Source organism: Accipiter gentilis, chromosome 31 (assembly GCF_929443795.1).
Source record: "Accipiter gentilis chromosome 31, bAccGen1.1, whole genome shotgun sequence".
NCBI classification, from domain to species: domain Eukaryota; kingdom Metazoa; phylum Chordata; class Aves; order Accipitriformes; family Accipitridae; genus Astur; species Astur gentilis.
This window is the reverse complement of record NC_064910.1, coordinates 11,999,198-12,023,395: the sequence shown is the minus strand read 5'-3', so window position 1 is coordinate 12,023,395 and position 24,198 is coordinate 11,999,198. Positions and strand designations below refer to the sequence as shown.

Below are 24,198 nucleotides of genomic sequence, written 5' to 3'. Positions count from 1 at the left end.
ATAAACCAGTCACAGTAATCACAGCAAAAAATATGTTATTAAAAGAAACAGGCACACGGTGTACACCCAAGATGCAAAGCAGCAGTTTTTAAGGCTTTAATAGTAAGAAGTTGAAACATTCCATTGGGTTTTTGTATGACAACTTTTTGGTTGTCTTTTTTTGGTTTTTTTTTAATGTATTTTGAACATACATACTGAAAGAATAAAAATATTTCCATACTTAACTGTAACAATCTCTGCCTGGGACGAGGGTGAAGATCTTTAAGTCTCTACTACTTCACCTAACAGCCATCTAAGCAAGAGGGATGCACGGCATCCTTCCTTTGTCAGCGTTTCTCTGCTGTGTGCCCAGTAGCTAAAGATGGGGAAAAGCAAAGCAGAAAAGCCAGTTTCTGTGCTCTGGAAGGAATCACACCAATTAGTAAATGAAAGAAAATACATTCCTTGATCTCTTCAGCCCTTTGTAGCAGTGCTTGTGAAATGAGACTTTTAAGAGGATACTAGCTTGTCCAAATCTGGCTTTTTTTTTTTTTTTAAAGGCAGTAAATAGTGCATTCTTGACACCTTAGGTTCAGTTTTGCACCAAAACCTGGGGTCACATTCTCATTGAATAAACTTTAATGTAAGTGCAGAGGCATATCTGTTCCAAACCACAGTCCCAGAAAAAACCGAACAATTTTATCCATTATTCCCTCTCCAAATTCAGCTTAAGGTGGAAAGCTGGAATACAAAATATCAGCTTCTATGAATAAAGTGGTAAATTGATTTCAAACTCACTGACTACCAAGGCAGTCAAACCCTGCAGAATGCCACTCATGCTGGTATGGCTTGTGATTCCATATGCTGTAATTGCAAACTAACCTCATTTACAAAGTAAACCTGGTAAAAGTAGGACAATTTCAGAGGCTAGGCTGGGCAAAGCTTCAGATATGAAGAGTAAAACAGACAGTCATACCTGTTCAAAATGTAAGATTTATTTGTTCTTTTTCCTCCATGAGTTCTGTGACTTTTGCTTACCTGTCTAGTTTGTGTTTGTTTTGGTTTGGTTTTTTTGTTTGTTTGTTTTTTTTTAATTTGATGTGCAGTGAAAGATGCTTATTAGCCACTGAAAAACCAGGAGAACAATGGCAAGTAGGGTATAATCTTTCTCGGAGTTTAACTTCATAGCCACCACTTGCACTATGTGATATAATTTCTTTCATAATCTGACTTTTTCTTAAAAGCGAAAAGCTCATTATAATATGTAAAAAGTTTCAAAATCTTTCTCTTCCATGTGCAAAGATTAAAAATAGTAACAGCTCTGACCACTGAGCTAGTCATCCAGAGGTGTGCCTCTTTCACAGTATTTCGAAGAACTTGGGTCAGGTTCCAGTTAGTGTTGGTGTGTTCAGAGGTGGGCTTCGGTCCCACAGTGGGAAGCGGCACTGGCAACGGGCTTTTCTGAGGGGGTGTTCTGCAAAAAGGGAAGTCTCTTGAATCAATTTCTCATTATAGTCTTAAATCAAGACATTCTTCAGTGCTGATCTCCTTTGCTTCTCAGCCCAAACGATGCATAGGTATCCAGGATTTAACGAGCATTAAAATGAAGGTATGTTTTGGAAAAAGAATGTAAATGGTATTGCTGTTTTGACTCTTCAGCTACCCAGGCCTTTAAAATGTATTTGATCTATATTCTTTATTTCAGCATTCCTTAATCAATTTCTACATTGTCTACTATCAAATATGGGGGCTTTGAAAAATATGAATTGACAGCCTTAAATGAAGCATAAGTTTTAGGTAGTCTTAATCAGACAAACACTCCTAGTGATTCCCCCTAGCTGAGATTGTGCATTAGAGCCATGAATAAAAGATTTCATTGCTTAATGATTGAATTTACCCTCTAAATTAGGCACAATATTTTTTTCAAGAGCACTTGAAATTGTCTTTTTGGACAATTTTACTTTTTTTTTCCAAGAAAATATTAAAAAATGCTGTTACTTAAAATGTTAACTTTTGTATTTAGGAAGATATAATAATCAGCCCCACAAATTTTTCAAAAATTACTTTATTCAGACACATGGACAGCGAACAGACCAACACTTCAGGAAACTCTCAGGTCTCCTGAATTTTTAAACCTAAACGGTTAATTTTCCTCACACTCCAAGTAACAGATCTTAAGTTTTGTGAAGATTGGTTTTGCTACTTTCATTTTTCTTGCCCTGGCTGTCTACTTCCCAGATTCACCAGATGGGTTTTGCACAAACCCTTACAAATTCTGCAGCTGCACTGGCGTATGGGCTGGCAGCTCCCCTAATGTTACCTCTCCTTCCCCTACTCCAGCAACCTGCGGTTGTAAACCAGACATTGCTGGGCAGCAACCGACAGGCACTGGCTGTAGTTGAAGCTCAGTAATGAAAGCAAGGGGATAAACAAAAGGAAAAAAAAGTAAAATGTAAGTGTAGTACTGTTTTTAAATATTAAAAATACTTTCCTACTTAAAAAAAAAAAAAAGTATTTTTTGACAGTGCACTGTTTGGAAAGCAATATTTTTTTTCTTTATGATTATTTTTTAGATTATTTAGATTATTGAGATAATTTCTATCCCATTAGATTAACTGGACTGTCTGTAAGTATATTTGTGCATTTCTCCTGAAACAAAAGGACCACAGAATCTTTTTTAAAAATAATTTGTTAGGCAGCGAATTTTATTTTGCACCTCATAGACTGAATTTCAGCTAACATAAAGCTGATATGCTAACATAAAGCTCTTTGTAGCACAGGATTAGAAACGTACAGTCCTGTCTGGGTACGTCTGAGAAGAAACCTTCTGTCTTTCTGCTCATCTATGTGGGCATAAATGGAAATATGCCCTCTTTGACAAGTTGTGAATCAAAAGCATTTTACGTATGGGTGGCTTTTCGTTCTCTCCTGGTCACCCGGGGTGTCCTTATGTTGCAGTGCTTTTGCTTTGCTGTTTTCTGTGGACCAATTAATTGCACGTAAACATCAGGAGTACCCTATGGGGTCAGCCCCGCAGTCTATCTGCTGTTCTGGCGGCAGCAGTGGCAATAGGATCGGATCCACAACGCCGGCCACCTCCTGCAACCCGCTCCCCAGGTATTCCCCCAGCACCTACAGCTGCTGAATCAGGGATGGTAGAGGGTACATCCACCTCTAATACTTTTTAGTAGCTTTTCATGTACCCGCTTTCTATGAATTTGCCTGGGCTGTCTACCATCGTAGCGCCTGCGGGAGCAAGGTGCAGGAGTTCATTGCACGCTGAGTGGAGAGGTGCCTCTCGGTGCTGTACGAAAAGTACTCCTGGGAACAAGTCACCTCTGGGAAACAGCAATGATCTCTCCTGAAATGTCTTTCTTTGTCTCAAGCTGGTTGTTTTTTTCTAAGTTCATTCGGACTTACTTTAAAAATCTTTCTTCTCTGCCCCTGTGTTTCCTCTCTCCAACTGAATGCATTTATATTATCTCACAGATGATTTCCATTTTTGTTTCTAACACCAGAAGTTGTTGCTTCTTTAAGAGGTATTTTGTTCCTTTTCCTGTTTTGGGTCACCTTTTGACTTGTGTTTTCCACAAAAGTCATGTTAATATTAGCCACAAATATTTTAACTTGCTTAGTGTTTGCCATCATTTTTCCTTTTCTCCTGATTTAAATAAAGTACATACATGTTCCTAGGACTATTTTTGATTGCTCCATCTCATGGGAATGGATGAGCCCTTTACAGCCGCTACATGTTGAATTATAAATCCTTGAAAGCTCCTTGTTTTCATTTTACATTTTCCCTGACTTTTCTCTTGCCACACACCATACCATTCCAGGGGCATCATTAATGGCACAGCTCACCCCTTCCCTCTCCAGGCAATTAGAACTGGCTTCTTTCCCAGGCACACCAAGCAGAATTTACTCGCGTTTTTTGTTGGCCGTGTGCATGGTGTGGCATGCAGACTACAACTGCTGCAGCTGCCACAGCTGAGATCAGTACCAGAATGAACCAGGTGGGGGAATCTCTGCCTTAAAGCATTTTGTCGTGGTTTTTCGTAGCACTTCATAAACAATGACAGCATTCATTAAATGACCTCTTGTTCACTGCATTGTGCCAAAATAGCTTTATGAATGAGTCTATATATATTTGTATAAGCGTATGTGCCTTTTTTTTTCCAGGTAACCTCACTGCAGATTTTTGGATGTGCTGAATATTCACATATTTTCCTCTACATGACCAGTGCCACTCGTTAGTCAATGTATTGTGAACATTTTGATATGGCTCCAGGTGTCCTTTTGCTGATCCCTGGATAACATACATAGAGTGTGTCTGAGGATTTAGTATTGAAAACAATCAGAGCCAAGATAAATCGGTTAGTTTGTGATTGAAAGACCCTGAACATAGAGGCATATTAATTCTGTGGAGAACTCGGGTCTCAGAACTGGTTTTACATTAACGCAACCTTTGAATGAGTACTCAGCCATCAGAGAAACAGAAATTATGTCTTTCTAAAACCAACTTTGATCAGTGTGGAATCTGTTTGCTTACTGTATCCCAAATTTAGCAAACACCTGATATGCTCTCGCTAATATTTCTAGCTTTTGCAAATGGCAGGATTCACGTCTTCTCAGATAGTTACGGTTCATATCTTCCTAAAGCAGATACCTAAACCAGATAACAGGAATCACAACCTAGAAGTGACAGCTGCTCTACTGTCACTAGAGGCTAGGTAACTGATACAGATACAGCTGCTAGTTTTGTATCTAGCCAAAGTTATGTCAGGCGGCTCCTACCCAAACTGCCTGCTTTCAGTATCAGTAGTGTCGTATCTGTGGTCTTGCCTTGCAATCTAAGCGGTACTGCCATTCAGAACCAGCTCAGTATGGCACACGTCCTCTTTGGCCCTAGCACCCAATTAAAGAGTGGGCTTAAATACATTCTTGGAAGAGAAGGCACCGATCAACAAGACCTGTTAAACATATGTCATTTCACATTTACTTCTTATACCTTGGACATCACTTAAGCAGTTAAGTGTCTGTTTCATATTATTTCACAGATGCAAAATGAAACCATCATGTTCTAACTCCTTTTTCAATCAAACTTGGAACTAAAGAGTCTCAATTTCTGCAGACCTGTGGCCCCAAGCGTTTGCGATGGCACGTGTTACAGTCGTTCTTGTCATGCTGATATTAAGTTTTATCCAGCGTAAGACACCGATTTCCACTAGCTTGGCAAGTGGACAAGAAGATGTAGTGGGTAAGTATTAAGCAACAGTTCATCCTACGATAGCCATCCCAGATATCTAATCTAAACTTGTTGTCAATGCACTTTCTACGGCCCATAGAGAGAAACAGAGAGACCTGTGCTAGAAGAGGTGTCCAAGACAGGTATAAGTGAATCGTCTAACATTCTGAGACTTGCAAATAGGTAAACATGAATGTCACTACTGAAGTCAGTCATATTCAACAGAGCTCAGAAACCACCCTGTCCATGTAAGAACAGAGCTCCTGGGTGTGCAAGCCTTGCTGAGAGCCAAATCCTTTGTGTACACAGTGGTGGGCCCTCTCTTCCTCTAGGTAATTTCATTGTAATTGCAGATACACTTGGGCTACATAATGCTCTGTGGATTATCAAGCATGAGTCAAGAGTCATTCTGTACTGGAATGATAACCTGACAAAAGAAGAAACTGAGAAGTACACTGTGAAGTATATTTTGAGTTATAAATTCTTCAATACCAGTCACGAATGGAAAGTAAGTTGTTCAATGGTTACACATAAAGTGAAATAGTGTATTACTTCATTCAGTAGATGAATTTGCACAATTTCCCTTCCAATACTTAGTACCGTCTACCTTCATGCAATTCCTTCTTCCTCCTCTTAGGAAAGACTGCGGGAGAAGAAAAAGATAATACGTCTTGAGTTACATTCTGGTTTTAATGCTAAAGTTAAAACACAACTTTTTGCAAAAGAAACAGAAGATGTAATTAAGGAGAGTGGCTGGACAGAATTTACTTACAAGGCACCTCCAGGTCAGCTGTTTCCTACATGTTGTTAAGACATCCAAGCGTTCATGGTAATGTCCTGTCTTACTTGGAGACATATTATTTCTGAAAGCTCATTATTATCTTATACCACTTTTTTGGTATGGGTTCGGTAAGAAGATGACACATAACACCTTGCAATATAGCAGAATTATTTTCTTTATTAGACATGTTCACATTCAGAAAACTCCAGCGCCACTGAGCAAGATGTCAAAACAACCCAACCACTCTCTCCATTTTCCCTTGCGACTCATGTGTCTTGAAGATTGGCTTCCGTATCACCTGGTTTCAGGAAATCCTGAAAGAGCAGAGCTTTTCAGCTACTAGTCTGGATATTTTTTTCTTTAAGTGGGTTAGTAAGCTTTTGATTGTAGTAGCAGGTGTGCTTCTCAGTTGTCATTGTCGAAAAAGCCAAAAGACCCATTTGTTCTCACTTACCACTTATGCTTCTAGAAATAAGGCTATATAATGGGTTTGTAAAGGCAACCATCATGTTGTTATTAGAAAATCCGTGTAAAATAAACATCACTCTCTCTTTTCCCCCCCTTTCTTTGTTGCAGTATATATTCAGAATCTTTCATGCATCATATATAACAGTTCTTTTTTCAATTGCACCTGGCACATTAAAGCAGAGGCCCCTGAAGACATCCAGATCTTTTTGTCATACAGGTAAAGGTCTTGTGCAAAATAAATGTGAAACTGTGTTTTTGTACCTAAGTCCTTGATTTGCAAGACTCTTATTTCCTTCTCACAGACATGTAGGAAAAGATTTTGAATGCCAGCAATATATAAAAAATGCAAGGAAGAAAAATATTGGTTGCCATATGAAAAAAATATCTTTCCAACAATCAAAAAAAATCAAGTTAAACATAACTGTAAGAGATCTGAGAAATAATTCTAGAAGACTGTCTTATTACAAAGCTTTTACACCTGAGACAATAGGTAAGTATTGTCTATTATTACCTATTATGAAAAGTTAGTTTATTGGTTATTTCATTGGTCTGGAAAGCAAAGGAAGGAAAGAGGGAAGTGTGACAAAGTCAGAATATTAATTCTAACTTTTTATGCATTCTTCTCTCTGGTATTTTTACACAAAGATTAATCAAAATAGATTATGGCTCAAAGGGTTTTATTTTTTTTCTCTGATGTAATACCACTGTTTATCGATAATTGTAATTTTAAAAAATTGATAGGCTAGTGTGAGAAAATGCAATTTGAAAAGCATTATACCCTTCTTTTGTCCAGTTTTTCTCCTACCTATCCTTTTCTTTTTTTTACAGTGCTGAAGAAAATGTCATAAAAAAAGGAACATAAATAGACACAAGTCTGATTCATAACTGAATTTAAGAATATGAATGTTCTCAAACATTAGTAACATTTCTAATTATTTATTAGGTCATTTTTCAGTTAAAAATATTTTGACAGTTATTTTTAATTATTGACAGTTTTGAATGATCAGATAAAATTATTTTTCCTTACTTCTCTGGGAAGTTTGAATTAATCTCATGGATGAGAAATCCACCTGAGTTTTAGCACAGACTGCAGATTCAGATACCTTCTAAATTATGAACATGTTGATGATATTCCAGAGCTGTAACACGGGAATCTGTCATAACTCAAGGGATAGCAAAAAACTCATTCAAAACTATCAAAATTTATTCTGAGATAGATCTCATTTATTCTGTTCTAATAGATCAGAATTATTGGCTTTACCTAAAGATTTACACTGCAATCAGAGCCAGCTATAAGCAAGATGTTCTGTTTTAGCAAAATAAAACATTTTCAAGAAAATAGGATTTTCCTGAAAAGACAAAAAAAAGAAAAAAAGGCGGAGGGGATGATGACTAATCTGCAGGAAGACTGTATTAGGTGTTTTCAGAGCTGACTGGGAAGATGCTCACTTCCAGACTCCGGAGCAAAGAGCTGCCACAGTACATCCAGCCTTAGGATCAAATGCTTCACGCACCAACCAAAGCTTTCAGCTAATGTTCAGAGGTGTTGCCTGAACTACTCTAATTTGCCTGAAAGCCTCCTGAGGGCTTGCCCAGACCCACGTTGGCAGTTTCACGCCTTCTCCCACCCCTCTGCTCCTCCTTGGGCAACCTTCCCACCCAGAGCCTCCCCAGGCAGCACAGGGCTGGGGTGGGCAGGAGTGAGCGGGGGGATAAGTCGGAGGGAGCAGGCTGTCCCTTCCCTCCTTCTCTCTCCATCCACTCGATCTCCTTCCCCCTGCTCAGAGAGGGAGATATTCCCTCGTCTTCCCACCTTAGCCATCTTTACCCCTCATCGGCCGTCATCAGGGGCGCACGCCAGTCACAGCTGGTTCAGCCAAACGCTTCCCCTCCCGACTCAGCCCCAGGCACAAACCCTGTCAGTTTGCCTCGCCTCTAAAACCCGTTGCCAAGCTTTGGTAGAGTATGGCAAAACCTGAGCGTGCTTGCAGGGGATGTTTTTCACATTGCGAGTAGTGGACTTACTCTTGCAAGGCTCCACCACTGCAAGCCAGGGTTACCTTCTCCCTCCTGAGAAGGTACCCTCCAGGTCACGCACATCAAAAAAGGTCATTTGTATCTGGGCTCCCCTTCTTAAACACGAAAGCCTCTAGCTGGGCTTAGCCCTAGCCCTTGCACAGTCCTGGAGGTTCACTGGCCACCAGCTAGCTACCAGCGCCCGCAATCCAAGCTTTCCTCTAGTAACTTGATATATGGTCTGACAAAACAGGACTTATGATGCTCTGTGCTGCAGGCAGCCCCAAAATAACTCAGTTCTGGCTGTCGGGTGTGGGGGGGGCTGAAGAAATTTCCAGATGACAGGTAACAAAAGGGTGACAAAAAATTAGTTTCCTACTCTTGATATACTCACAAAAGGGAGAGATGCTCTAGGGATAGTATTTCAGAGACTAAATAAAAAAAAAGCTGCTGCTTATCTCCTCACCTTTCATGGCTCATGGTGTGCCTCCAGCCTCAAAGGCAGGTGTTGGTCACCACCAACAGCTTCAGGGACAGGAAGAAGTGAACAATTTTACAAGCCCGAGGTAGCCCTAGCATAAACCTTTTGCTGACTCTGTGGGATCTTTGCTCAAAGAGAGGAGACTTCTCAAGGAGGGGAAGGAAAAAGAAAAGCCAAAAAGGAAACCCCAGTGTGACATACACGCCTGTGGAGAGACAGGGTGGTGCAGCCACAGCTGCTAGAGCAAGCACAACGGCGTCGTGGACCAGTAATGCTGCCACTCGCCCTCTCTCTCTCCCCCCACGTCTTTTCCCTCCAGCACCACGTTGCAGCCATGTGTCGTGGTTTAACCCCAGGTGGCAGCTCAGCCCCACTCAGCCGCTCACTCACGCCTGCCCAGTGGGATGGGGAGAGAGTCAGAAGGGTAAAATTGAGAAAACTCGGGGGTTGAGATAAAGACAGTTTAATAGGGAAAGCAAAAGCTGTGCACGCGAGCAAAGCAAGCCAAGGAATCCATTCCCCACTTCCCATGGGCAGGCAGGTGTTCAGCCATCTCCAGGACAGCAGGGCTCCAGCACGCCGAACGGTGACTGGGGAAGACAAATGGCATCACTCTGAACATCCCCCCCTTCCTTCTTCCCCCAGCTTTAATGGCTGATCATGACGTCCTATGGTCTGGGCTATCCCTTGGGTCAGTTGGGGTCAGCTGTCCCGGCTGTGTCCCCTCCCAACTCCTTGTGCCCCCCCAGCCTGCTCGCTGCTGGGGTGGGGGGAGAAGCAGAAAAGCCCTTGGCTCTGGGTGAGCACTGCTCAGCAATAGCTAAAACTTCCCTGAATTATCAACAGTTTTCAACAGAAATCTAAAACACAGCCCCATACTAGCTGCTATGAAGAAAATTAACTCTGTCGCAGCCAAAACAAGCCCCAGACCTCACTGACCCTGTCCAAGAGACATGCCCTGCACTTCTGTCTCTGCCAGGAGGGCTTTTTCAGAAAACTCCAGCTGTGGTTCCTCCCTTCACAGCAATGCAACAGCAGCTGGAGAGGGCTCAGGCTGCTCGAGTACTCCAGCGCACACCTAGGACCAGTGCCCTAAGGCTCACCATGCTAGAAAGCAACCGCAGACTTGCTTATCTAAAGCAAAGGCTAAAATTCTGGGAACCCAAATGTCCTTGCTTCCAACCCTGTACTTCCTCCCTCCCTAAAATAACCCCATTGCCATCGCACTCCTTGCACTTAGTGACTGGAGCACAGCAGCGGGAGGGGGATTTTGTTTGTTTTTTAACATCTAAGCACATCTTGCTTCCTCCGTAGCAAGTGCTTGCCTGCTCATTTACAGGAGAGAGAGATTTCTTAAGCATCTGTAGCAAACCATATATTGAATAAGACCTAACAGGAGCTGGTACCCTTCAGTAACCCCTCAGCAAGAGATGGAATTCCAGGTTTTTCATAGTTATACTACCAGGCTTATGGGCAGACTCGGAGTATCCCACAAGGCACAGGTATCCTACATGGCAGGAAGCCTGTAGCAGCTCGGAGTTCTCCTCGACACCCACAGACTCTGGAGAGTGCACTCAAAGGGCCCGCTCCTCCTGCCCACCCTCACTACCTTCCCTGGAAAGAAATGTGGGGGGGAAAAAAAAAAAAAAAAAAAAAGACTCCCTCTCTTTATTTTGAGACAGAAATGGATGCCATTTAGTGAGCAGCACTTTTAAAGAAAATGTGTCACTTACTGAATGCCTTCTTTGGGTGAGAAAAACTCCAAAATAGTCAGCTGTGTATTTTAAGGACTAATGCACTGTGTTTGTTTTGTATCAGCATAAATATGAGAAAGAGCCTGAGGTACAGAAGATCTCTCTGTGCTCTTTTTCAGAGAAACTGAACCCACCCATCATCGTCTCAGTTTCCCTTGAAAACAGAAGTATTAAAATTCACTGGAAATCCCCGCCTACTATTGGTTCTGGAAAAAGCAAGTGCTTTTTGTATCAAGTGAAAAGAACAGATTGTAAGGTAATCAGTTTTTTGGTAATACACTTAATGCGTAAAATATAACTTCCATAAAAACTAGGTATCCCTTGAATTTAACAGAATTAAAACTCAAACAAACTTTAAAGAAATCACAAGGTCTTTCATGAATGATCCAACTTGTCTTGTCTTTCTGGTCAAAAATGGAAAATCAACACATTTTATGAAGTCTTTCAGAGTTACACTTGCATTGAAGTGGATTTGTTGTTTTTTCTTTTCATCTGGAATTTGAACTGTACATTAGTATCACATAGATTACTGACCTTTTTGTTATAGAAAAAGGAGTATTGACTAAAAGAAAAGTTTAGCAGGTACTCTGATAGTATTTTTTTAGACACCCCCCCCCCCCCGCCCACCCGCCCCCCATTTTATTATTATTTCTACATACATCACTGAAAGAATTATGCCTGTTGTTTGCATACACTATATATATTTAAAAATATTTCATGGTGTATCAGCAGCTTCTCTTAGTCTTTCTAGTAAGAAATAGAACAGTGTTATGATTTACATCATGTTGTGTGGTGACTAAATGCCACCTGGCATTAGCTGGTGGCATTTTTAAATTACCTGGAAATAAGAACTGAAAAGTTTTCGTGCAGGTTCTTATTTGAACTCCCAAAGAGTATAAAGCCAAGCACTTAACTCAGAATACAATAAGTATGAAATTCTGATGTGTATTGGAATGTGAATTTTCTGAATATTTGGTGTTTTCATTCAAGCTGTCTTTGAAGGTGTGTTTTTGCTTAAGGACCTAAATCTCAGCTAACCCACACCTCAGTCAGCGCACAGCAGTCTAACAATAAAAGGTTTATCTAAGCTGGCTGCAAACATTTAAAAGACAATCAAAACCTGAAAGAACGTATGACTGAACTGATATGTATCCACTCTTGTTAGACACAGTAGAAAGGAGAAGTGCAATGAGGTAGACACTATTGATCACAAAATATTATCTTCATGAACTACAGCAGAGTTTATTAATTGAAATGCAGTGCTAATATTGCTAGGCAGCTTCCAGAACAGGGCTGGCTCTTCCCACGTTCCCGCAGCGCAGAGAGCTCAGGTCTGTACATGGACATGCCAAAGCTTCCCAGTCCTCTTTGGATTTTTCCAGCAGACAGACAGGGAGCCTCCTTCTTGGCCACTTCTGCAAATAATTATCATTCCCTAAACCATTCCTAAGCCTAATACTTCAAAAACCCTGCCAGAGACATGCGGGGACTTGTCCCTGTGCATTCGCAAAGCTCCTGATCACTAAAGGCAGCGAGCGGAGGGAGCAGGGGAGGTTCGTGTTGGATCCTTGGTGCCCTGTTCAGCATGGTGCTGGAGCCCTTCTGATTCCTTCCTGCCCGTGCACACAGATTTCTTTCCTCTTCCAAGACTCGGAGCAAGGGAGGTGGAAGCGGGGAGGGCCGAGACTAAGGGGTGCCCTCCCACTGCAGGGCTGGGCTGTGCCCAAGGTGGGCAGGGGGATCCTGTGATCCGCAGTGTTCCTACGGCCACTGCAGCCCCTGTTTCCCGCTTCCCAACACCCTCCACTCTCTGGAAGGGAATGTCAACTACATAAATCAGTCCAGCATCCTTACTTAAGTGGAATAAACCTCTTTTATTTTCCTTGTCTTATACAGCTGCTCCTCTGCTTTGTGCACATCTGCAGGATATAAACATAGATGGATGAGGAAAGCAAAGAAAAATCACTGGGGCATGGAAGTGAATAAGCACCTACAGCAGTGGAAAAGCATGTTGGGTTTTTTCCACAGATGGGATGGTTTGGGAAGACAGGAGAGAGGCAGCTGCGGCAACAATAAAAATAGATGGATGAGGGCACCAGCTAAGTGAGGGGGGCTTTCAGGTAGATTTGAGGAGAATCGGTGTTAAGGCTAGTAATGATTAAAATGGTAGTTACCTAGCCAAGAAGCACAAAAAGGGGGGTTGAGGGTTTGGAGGGGTTGGCGACAAAGTTAAGGAAGAAAACTGCAGCAATATCACAAGAGACACAGGAGGGAGAAGAATGGAGCAAACTTGAGATTCTGTTTCCTGATCAAAGCACGTTCTTAATTGCTGTCACAGAGACTTAATGAGTTGAGGTATTAGGGCATCCATAAGCAGGCCTGCAGATATTTGTTGAAGAACAGGTAAGAGTATAATGCTTAAAATGTACAAGCCTATATTTATTTATTCTGAATACCTGAAGAGTTGACTTGCTGAATACTTACGCATACAAATAATACTGTGATACAGATTGATAAAGCTTAAAAATAGGGAGTTAAGTCTGCAGGTGACTGGAAGACAAAAAGGGTTGGCAAGTACTGTGGGAAACAAGGTTAGAATTTGAAATGTTGGGTAAGTCTGAAATCAACAAGCCAAAATTCAGTGATAAGGAAAATCCTATGATTAGGAAGTAGAGGTCAAATGTGCCAACACAAAATAAGGAATTAACATGTAGGCAGCAATGCAGAAGAAAAAAGGTCTGTGGATTACACTGAACCACAGACTGAGTCAATCATTCCATGTTATTACACAAAGGTCAAATGCTATTCAAGTATATATGACAGGCATGTCACATGTAAGATGTAGGTTGTGACTAATTTGCCCTTCTAGCTACTGAGTTTCACCTAAAGTTTCACAATGTTCTTTGGGCACCACCACAAAATATAAATACGCTGAAAAAAGTTCAGAGAACATCAGTGAGAGTTATCAAAATGAGCAATAGCTTTGAAAATGTGCTCTAGGAGTGGAAGACTGAGGGACGTGATTTAGAGTCCAGGAGCGTAACTTGTGTTAACAATCTTTTGGTAAGTAAAAGAGCATAGGGATCATACTTCCCCATGCCAACTGGTGAGTAGGATAAAAAGTGACTGGCTAAATTCAAAGCAAGGAAAACATAGGCTAAAAGTTAGGAAAAGTGTCCTAATTCCAAGGAAGGTCTAGCAAGGGAACAGGTTTCTGAGGCTGCTTGGGGCTGGCTCTGTATAGAGCTGCTGACAATGGCTTAGACATCCTCCACGAATGCTCTGGGTAGATATGACTGAAAGTTGCCACGCATCATGACTGCTGGAAGGTGGCCTACATACTTTTGTAAGAAATCTTTCACTCCTGCATTTTGGAAATTTCCTATGATGACGTAAGCTTGTTATTGGCTCCTTAGGAAGAAATTTTCACACACAGCACTTGGTTAGCACTTAACCCTCGTAGTAATTTGCAGTTTGCTTGTGGAAGCCCAAGGACTTTCGCCCATTTTTACTTACTTTTAGCATGTGAACTTTTGGACCTATTTTTGGCACCAGATCTGGAAAGGTATTAAAGAATGTGAAGAAAGAGAAAGAAATGGCTTGGTACACAGGGTCAAAAGCACACTGCACCAGTCAGTATGAGGAGAGCAGGAGATCACCTTTTCTTAAAGTTGGCTTTACAGTACTATGTCATCGTGCTTTCCTAACACCAAAGATGCAAAGATTCTGGGCCCCTCTGTGTCTGAGGCGCATACTTTCTACTTCTTTGCAACTTCCTAGCATTATTGTTAGTTTCCTCTCCTGCTTTCTTTTTTGTTCCTTCTTAAGTTCTTAGCATTGTTTATTTACCGAAGTTGGCTTCAGTTTTCAAAAGTGATGAATGATTTAGAGATCTCTCGGTTTTAAACTCTGACATTCCTTGTGCAGGCTTGATCTTTTGCAGCGATGTGCTTTCTTTTATAGGCACAGTTAAAGATACTTCAAGATAGTCACAAAAATGGTGGGCATCCCCTCACCACCAGTCAGCTGAAAAATGCAAGGTTTTATTCTACCAGACAAGCAAGTATAGCACACTACTCACACCACAGTTCCATAGTTACTGTATTTGCCCTACACTTGGTATGATAAAAAATGAAAGTGTTTTCAAACTCTTACTATAGCTGATACCTCCTTCCATCTTATCGGTTCCAGGGGCTCCCTTGTTTTCAGTCCTGAGTATCAACATATGCCAGGTAAGAGTCAGATAGTGTAGAGTCAGATAGTGTCTGGGCATAAACATTTGTTCTGAAAATCTGTTCCTACTAGGTTAAAGATATAAATAATAGTATTTGACATCCCTAGATTTATATCTGTTTGAACTGCAATGTGAAATCACCGAAAATAACCCCCTAAACCTATCTTCATAGATTGTAGATGTCACCGCAGAGAAGTATGAGTATTCTTTGCATAAGCCAGCAAACAAATGTGCAGCACAAGTGAGGGTAAAGAAAGAGACATGCATAAGAAACAAGATTTGGAGTGAATGGAGTGAACCAGTGTTTATTCACGATGGTAAGTTACCATGTATTTACTATTCATGACATATCAGTACGTATGTTATTACCATTCAACGTATTTACTTCATTATCACGTTTGTTGTTGTCCTTGCTGTATTATTGTACCACAACAGGACCTAGAGGTCCTTGGCATGCACGAGGCTCACACAGGTCTAGGTGCTGTAGGGAAAGGCAGTCTTGGGTCCAGTGAATTGTACTTCCTTGGTCCTAAGGCAGTCTAGCACAGGGCTGTTCTCCTGGGGTAAATCACATCTGACTCTTGACTTCCTTTAGAAAACAATAGTGGTCAGCAGCCGAAAAGCCCACCACACCCCCCTGACTGCCCTGCAATGGACAGCCCAAGCATCTCAACAAATGTTTTTGACCGGAGTTAGTAAGCCAAGAAACCCACAAAAGTGAGAATGTTCAGCAAATCACATAGTCCTTAAAGACTAAGTCTAACTTTTTTTTTTTTACTACATCAGGGGAATAATTTCTTATCAGACAGAGGTAGGAAATGGTTTAGCTCTCATTTAAATAGATGTGCTCTGGCCCCTACAGCTCACTTCAGCACAAATTAAACAAGAACCTTGCAATAATTTTCCTTCACCTCCTATGACTAGATTTTAACTTTTGTGTCCTAACAAGGGAAACTTGTGCTTTCTGTGACAAGAAAAATGCCTCCGCATGCAGCAGCTTCCTGACGTCAGGTTACATAAAGGGGAAGCAGTATAATGGAGTTATGCTACATTTATGGAGAGAAACTGGTGCATAGAATTGTCTCTCTATGTTGACATGCAAAAAAAGTACAATACTATTGGTAGTAAACCAGAACAAGATAAATATTTAATGCAACAGACTGTGTATTTTGGAATGTGTCTTTTTGTTCTATTGATCTTCAAGTACATATTTATCTGAAGACACAGGAATTGCAATGCCAGACATTATTATATTTTGCAGTGGATTGAATGTAAATTCTGTAATTTACCCTACAAATAGGGTTTATAGGATGTTGCCCGCCTACTCTATCAGATGCCTCACCACATCCTACTCCCACCTCTCAGCTGCCACCTTTGTTGGCCCAGATTCTTTCATTTCATTTCAAAAGCATTTTGCTTGTGAAATGCTTGGAGAGAAAAACCTAGCTGCTCCACACGCTCACTGTGGTGAAGGAGAGAACCTGTTTCAGGCCATCAGAGACTTGAGTTGCCCTTTGGAGATGCTGCTTTCTTCTCACTGAAGACAGAGCGAGCCTAGGAGGGTAGGATGGCCTGCAGAGGGATCTGCCTAGCATCAGGCTGGACACGTCTGATGGGTAGACAGCGGAGGAACGGGAAATCAGAAGAGCTTTTCCTGGTGGGGGAATGTAGATTTACTTCTCACCAGAAGGAGGAAATGGAGCTGAAGAGTCACCCGTCCTGGTCCCAGCCTACCAAACTTTGCTCTCAGCAGCTGCAACTCTCCTTCAACCGTTTTCAACACCGCTGCTCTCCCAGCTTCTGCTACAGCTGTTGTTGAGGCAGAACAAGCACAGAGTGTCTCCTCCCCTTCCGAAAAGTTTGTGGCGGACGAGACCGACGTTGCGTATAAGCTGTAATATCTGCACGTGTTCAGTACAGCATGTTGATTTACCCCTGGAGCATACTGCTGCACATATGCAGAAGTTCATGTGACGCAGCAATTTCCCTTCTTCCTTCCTGTACTTGGAGAGGATCGGTGGCTTTTATAAAATAAATCTATGAGTATATTACATTGAGGGGTTGCACGCTCAGGCAGACATCTTTAAATGTCTCCTTTGATGCCTAGAGAAAGTTTTCTGTCCATTTTATTTTGTATTCCGTTGAAATTATTTTGTCTGCTTCCAATTGGGAACATGTATAAGCGAATATTATGAAGTACATTTTAATACTGCCTAGATTAGAAAAACCCTGGTATTAGTAGTATGGTTCATGGTAACTCCATGGAAGTCACATAATTTCCTAGACACAGCGAATTGAAAAAATTGAACGCAATGACCTGCTTTTTGTTTGCTTCTACATGACATTCCTTTAAGAATGCATTTTTAAGAGGCATTTCAGCCACCATTTAAAAAAGCTGAAACATCAAAATGAAATAACATAATTCAAAACATAACTAAAATATTTGTTCTGAAATGTTCCTTTGACATGAAAAGAATTTGTTAATTTTCTCATGGGAAACACATTCATTCTCCATTGGAATTAGCATATGCCCTTGAAAAAAACCAAAATTTAAACTGAACTGAGCTGTTTAGTGTAGAAACTTTCTGCTAAAAAAAGAAATGTTTAATCAGCTTTATTCATATATAGAAACTTGAAATAATTGGTCTAATTTTTAGAGCTGCTGAGCATTCACAGATCACTTTGAAGTTAATAGTAATTCAGAGGTGTTCTGCATTTTCTGCAAACCAAGCCACTTGTTTTGGTTTCAAAGTACTGGTACCTGTGACTAAGTTTAAGCATTTGCAACTGAAAAAACCCCACCATAAAATAGTGTCTACCTAAAAAAATATATGTGCTCCTTTTTCTTCCTCCTTTCCAAAATGCATGAAGTAAGAAAGCAAGAGAAGCAAACCTCTTTACGCTTCGTCTGATGCGAAGACCACTGCTTCCTCTTCTCCCTGGTGTTTACGTGATACAGGGTTAGCAGAATGGTGCAGAACAATTACCTCCAACAAAAGAATTTCTACTACACAGTCCAGAGATTGTTCAGAATATGTTTTCCGAGCCCTCGCCTCAAAAGACAAGAAGAGAAAAACTCCCTTTTCATCTTAAAGTGAATACATAATAGTTTTGTATTTTAGCAGAACCTAAGGGTTATTCTCATACACAGTTCTGCCCAGAAGTTTGTGAACTTTTTCTTGGTTTCATATCCAATTTGTGGAAATTCATAGTATCCTTGGTTTAAACTACAGATGGGTTCAAACTTGGAACTTTTGTTCAATTCTTTTGTTCTTTGAATTTGATCTAGATTGATCCTAAACCCACTGTTTAACTGGCCTCGAACTATTAACATTTTAAGAGCTGTTCCTGCCTGTTTTTCTTTAAAGTACTTAGTTCAAAGCTATCCAAACTTGTTATGGTTCTAAAGCTAGGTACTAAACAAACAAAAAAAAATTGCTACAAATACCTTTTTGAATCAACCAAAGACATTGGTATTTTTGTATTTCGGGTATTTTGGAGAAGGAATGCAAGGTACAGAGCAGTAGTTTTTGTTGAACAGTATGAATACGTATTGCTGGTATTTCTTTAGGACTATGCCTAGCATGGTTAAAAAAGGTAAATATAATGAAAACCAAATGTTTCTTCTTGGGTGGAAGAGAATCTTTTGTTTGACAAAAAGCTTTTCTTTTCATTTTGCTTTAAACCAGTTACAGCTGTGAAGGGGTGAGGAGGCAGCGGCAGGGCGCTCTCGGCGGGTGGAGAGGGGAGGTGGCAGCAGCAGGAATCCAGAAGCAGCTGGGGCAGCAGCAGGAGTGTCGAGAGCAGATGGACAGAGGGTTTGCTACCCAGAGGAATCAAGGCTGGCTGGGAGGATCCAGTGGCACGACAGGCTATGCCCAGCATATGAGGGCAGAAATCCAGGAAAAGGAGGGCATGGGGTCTACTGGAGCAGAGGAAGCAAGGGAAAGTGCTGGATGCAGGCGGCAGCAAGGCTGAGGGCTAAAAGGAGGAGGAAGGAACAGTGCTGAAATCAGAAGCCCCTGTTTCCCCTAAAAAGGCTCCAGGAAATGTTTCTTTAAATCTGTGGCAGTTCAGGAATAGTGCAATATTTATGAGTCAATATATAATTCATCCAGTTATGAACTACGCTTTCCCACATTATTAATATTACCTTCCCTCCTCTCTTTAAGAAAAGACAGTGGATGTCATGCTTCTAAGCCTCACGTCATTTTGTCTCCTGATTTTCCTTGGAGGTTTGCTGCTATGTGCATGTAGAAGGTACTGTACATTCCTGGATGGTAGTATAAATTTCTGTTGGAATAGATGTCGGGGTGAGGGTAAACAAACATACAATGGATTAAAATCAAACACAGATCTTCTCAGATAAATTATGTTTACAAGAAGCAGTTAATTGTGCATTTTTGACTATTGTTCTGTTAAGATATAGTGTAAGATATTGAGCCCTATCGCTGTCATCTCACAGCTCCCATCACAGTCGCTGGAGCTCCAGTCCCACATCCTACTCTCAGATGTCTTTCTGCCACTATAAATGAGATTTTTTCATTAATGGCAATTATTCGTCTTACTCTGACTGCTGCCCCTCTATTCTCAGTGTGACTTTACCCCATGCTTTTGCAGGTTCTGCATCCAGGACCACCAATGTTAATCATGCCACAGATGAAATGCATTTGCCATGTTGCCCAATTTAATTTCCCAATCCATGGGTATTACCGAAAGCAGTCTTTTACTCTAATCTGGAGAGTTTACAAGAAATAAATAAAAAAGGAAAGTCAGGCTGACGGAAAGCATTTGTTTTGCTGTACTCTTAGTACAGCAAAGTAATAGTAATAGTAGAGGTCCTACACCCACCAAAAATTAGTGCAGCCAGCTGCCTCCATGCCACTACTTTTCTGCCTGGCTATGGAGCTTTCCTATTGACATGGCAGAGAAGGCTTTCTTGAACTGAAAAAATAAGCTTGTTCAGGATAGGATGGTAAGTCAAGATGCCTTAATATTTGGAAGGTGCAGTATGTAAATGGAAGCTCTGTCAAAAGTAAATTGATTATTTAATTAATGACTAAATATTATTCCTGATTAGGATAAAAGAAATTATCATGTGCTCTATCTTCCAGTAAACAAAGACTTAAGGAACTATACATATGAAAGCTAATATAAAAAAAACAGAATAAAAAGTTTCCCCTGGGGCAAACAAAACTTGTAATTGAAAGCCATCTGCACCTAAACATGAAACAATATTCTGGTCAAAAAATGAGAAGTGACTCTGGCCTCAAGAGAGTGATTCAGCTGATAGATCTTGTCGGTGGAAAATTTACATAGTACTCAAACCCAACAGATAATCCTTTGTGATGAAACAAAATGTTTTCATGGTTCTGTGCAGACAACACTCACTCTCCAACCCGAATTCTGCTAGGCCTCAGCATGAGTTAAAAGATGTTTCCGATGCTATGCCTGCTCCCTGTCACCCAGTGTTTCTTTCTTTGATTGTCACACTTTATCGGTAATATTTTTAATTATGAAAAGCACATAGAGGAGTAATTTTTTAGCTATAGACATAGTAGCATGCCACAAGCTCTCGGTTTGCCTGGAAGTCATGTGTTTGTGCATATCCACACAGTGCTTTTATATCTCTAGCAGGCTAAAAACCAGTCAGGCTGAAGAAGAGCTGGGAAAAATGTTGAGAAAAATCTCTGCAGTGAAACAAAAAAGGGTAGAATGACTTTAGAAATTGTAGATTCCTGTCTAATTGACGTATCTATTACACGCCATTATTGACTGATCTGTTCCTGCAGACATTTAATAGTCATGTGTCCGTATCACTCTCCTGCAGGTATAGATGCCTGGAAGTTATAACTATGCCTGTTCCACATCCTTCAGATAATATCAAAACTTGGTTAGATGCAGATGAGACTCAACACGAGGTAGTGTGTGTCTGTCTTTTTTCTCTCACTACATTGACATGTATGATATTACTTGCGATCAGAATGGTACATTACATCTGGAGCAGCAGGTCATTTTTAAGAAAAACTGGAAAAAAGGTATGCGCAATGTTTGTAGTGAAGCATGAAGAGAACAGAATGCTTGTGGAGGTCACAGGACAATGATCTCAGTAGACAGGATGGAGAAAATCCTCAGGGGAGTATAATCTCTAGCGTGTCTCAAAGTGTTTCAGTATATCCACACTCAATGAGGCAACATTTTAAGAAGTGATCACCCTGACTCCCTGCAGAATAGTCAGTTATGGGATATTACACGTATAAGCGTGAGGGCAAGTTATCAAAGGGAAAGTTTTTGTGGAGATCTGCAAGTCATTGGCTATGTTGTAGTAAATGTGCACATTCTTATAGCAAATAAGAGGAGGCTCCACAATGCACACAACATAAGCTACGCCAACAGTGCACCTGCTGGGGGAAAAAATTGCGTACAGAGGTGTTTACTTTGGAAGAGCTGATGTGCCGTAAGTTCAGATGCTAGCTTATCTCGTGACAAATTATAAGTCTTCAGTCGACTGGGCAAAACAAAACAAAAAATATTTGCAATATTTGTGTGGCTATCATTAATGGAGCTCCTTGGCTGGCATATTCAATGCTTCTTATTGCTGTCTGTCATTGTGTGAGTTAGAGGAAAAAAATGTGTTAGTCAGGCAGTGGTCTAGATCTCTATAACTCTGGTGAAGCTACACAGTGAACTGTGCTCCAGGAGGGATGGTAAGATTGCCTCTTACCTGGTTCTCCTGCAACACATGATGAGAAGGTGCAGGTGTGCCCAAACTATGCTTTTTGGGGGGGAAACATCATTGAGATAGAAAACTGTAATAAGGATTTTCTTGTCCTGTGTACTCAAAACATTTGTTCAGAGCCTCTGCAGGATTTCTATTAATTTTTTCCTACCATCCTTTATTACTGTGCTTACATTGCAATATCGAAATGTCTTCTAGTAGTGCATTCAGCAATGTAACTAACAATTACCAATGTGAGTGGTTATGCCATCTTCTCTCCCAGGGGAAAAATGTGTGCCTTCCAGTATTGTGTTTTGGTTTTTGGATAAATGTACCTACATGATTGCAAACTCTGAAAGAATCCATGGACCATCTCAATTAATGAATCACTATTTGCATTGTAAGGCAAGAGGCATGGGTTGTTTTGTTTTATTTTTACCTTCTCAAGACAAATTTATGGAAAAACTGGTGTGCATATGTTATACAATCATATTACAAATGACAAGACTGAAGTGTTTTGAACTTGCACCTGGAGTTCATTCAACAGCCCTTGGGCTGGCTTTCAAGAGCAGTCTGTGCTCCTCTTCTTTACAGCCATCTTCTCAGAAAAGAAAAGCCCAAGAGCTCCAGAACTGGACTGAAGCCAAGTCTCTTATTCTCAAGATTCAAAGTCATTTCTATGCCACTTCTGGCCAAAATGATTTGACCAAATTTTACCCCAAAGGTGCCATATTTACCACCTTTTCTGTGCAAAAATCCTTTGGTGCCCTTTTCACCAGTGAGAGTGTGCAAATTAACTAACAATACTGCTTGTGACCATCATATATGGACTGGCAGAATGGAAAGATAAAATCATCACCATCAAACCTACGTTCTGTATCTGCCTCCACCCTAGAACTGCATACACTGCTATTTAGGGGTCTTTGTATTCAATATATAAATAAAAAACCCCACAGCAATCAATGATCACCACAAAAATTATATTTAATATCACTAACAGAGAAAGAAGAGATTTTGTCCCCAAACTGTTACAAACACTGAATATACCTTTGACAGGAAGACCTCAGCATAGCTGTGTAATTACTGTCTAGATGATTACAACAAGTGGTTGAGATGACTGTTGATGGCACTTCTGGGAAAGATAAATTGAATAAAACATATGGAACATATCAGTATCTCAAATACTGCTGGCACCTGAAATAGCAAAGACATTGGCTTTGGACATACTTTAAGAGTTAAGAAGACTGTGGAGAATGGTGCTGAGGTAATCTGTTTTATCCAACAAATAAATATAACCCCTGAAAGCTAGACTGTGACTTTGACATAAACCTTAGGTACATAGTCATATCATCCTGAAGGGTGACAAGCAACAAAATTATGGCTTGGGAACAACTAAACAAATCTGTCTGTGAACAGCTTTTAGATTGAGAGAGTAACTCATACGGTTTCTGTATTCCTGTTACAAGACAGGGTTAGTAATTTGTACTAATCCCAGATACACCAAATAAGTAGCATGCTTGTACAATATTCAGAATTTGTAATACCATTGAATGCAGATGTTGTTCATAATGTAACTTTTATCCAACAGGAACAAATGTCAATGCAAATGGAGATGCCCTCAGAGGTTACTATGGGAATACCAGAAGAGAACGGAGATGAGAGCATTCAACAACAGAAATGTTTGAAGGAATCTGGATTAGAAGACCTGTAGGGATGATATGCTTTTTTTATCTGCATGCGAGACTTACCCGTTTGTTAGGTGGACAATATTCTGACAGATCTAAGAATGGCTGGTACTGGAGTTTGTCTGAGCCCAATAATTTGAAGTATTTTGAGCTCTGACATTATACAACTCTTAAAATGAGCTTTGGATCACAAGGGCAAAGCAGTGTCTTGCGGTTTGTCTCTAACTACTACTGATCTTCAGCCCAGTAAAATTACAGCACCTTAGACAAGATGATCTAATATTGAGGTCCACTTGGATTAAAATGGGATTAGAGTTAGTGTTTCATAATGCTGCAATAGCTTCCAAGTACTGTGTAATAGATCAATGCTGTTGAACACTGGCTGTTCATACAAATCTCGTACTACCTATTCAACATCTGATTGAAGTGGTCATGAGAAATGGTGGAAGCAATGAATGTTTCTGGAAACAGCAGCAGAAGCTCACAAGGGTTCTCTAAAGCTCAAAAAAAAAAAAAAAAAAAAAAATTTCTGCATTGTATAAGCAGACATCAACCAGAAAGAAGAGTCATGTGTGAAGACATAAGGTCTTTTGATGTAATGGACTTATTCCTTTGCAGTTAGTAAAAGGAGAAAACTTTAGACAAGGTAAAGGAAACAAAGGTTTTGGCTGTGTTGTGATTGTTTAAATAAGTATAACTCAGAGAAGTTAAAATTCAGAACTGACCAACTATTGCTATTTATTTTTCCCTGTCCTTTTAAAGAAATCTTTCTTGCTGTTTCCATAAGGTGGCGAGCCATGCCATTTCACTTTGAGGTACACAACCAGGACAGAATCT

General features: G+C 40.5%; 1 protein-coding gene across 2 annotated transcripts; it reads left to right on the top strand.

Annotated features, from left to right (window-relative positions):
- The first annotated feature begins 5,042 nt into the window (after positions 1–5,042).
- LOC126052961 (interleukin-5 receptor subunit alpha-like) lies at positions 5,043–23,880 on the top strand. Of its 2 annotated transcripts, XM_049834354.1 has the most exons (10): positions 5,043–5,236; positions 5,578–5,732; positions 5,862–6,009; positions 6,582–6,690; positions 6,776–6,963; positions 10,844–10,980; positions 15,131–15,275; positions 19,131–19,218; positions 20,789–20,879; positions 23,265–23,880. In XM_049834354.1, exons 1-10 carry the CDS (start codon positions 5,134–5,136, stop codon positions 23,385–23,387), a joined length of 1,287 nt encoding a protein of 428 aa, XP_049690311.1. In that variant the 5' UTR covers positions 5,043–5,133; the 3' UTR covers positions 23,388–23,880. The 2 variants fall into 2 exon arrangements, with proteins under 2 accessions (XP_049690311.1, XP_049690310.1); XM_049834353.1 differs by lacking the exon at positions 23,265–23,880 and having other exon boundaries at positions 20,789–21,062.
- Positions 23,881–24,198: the final 318 nt, after the last annotated feature.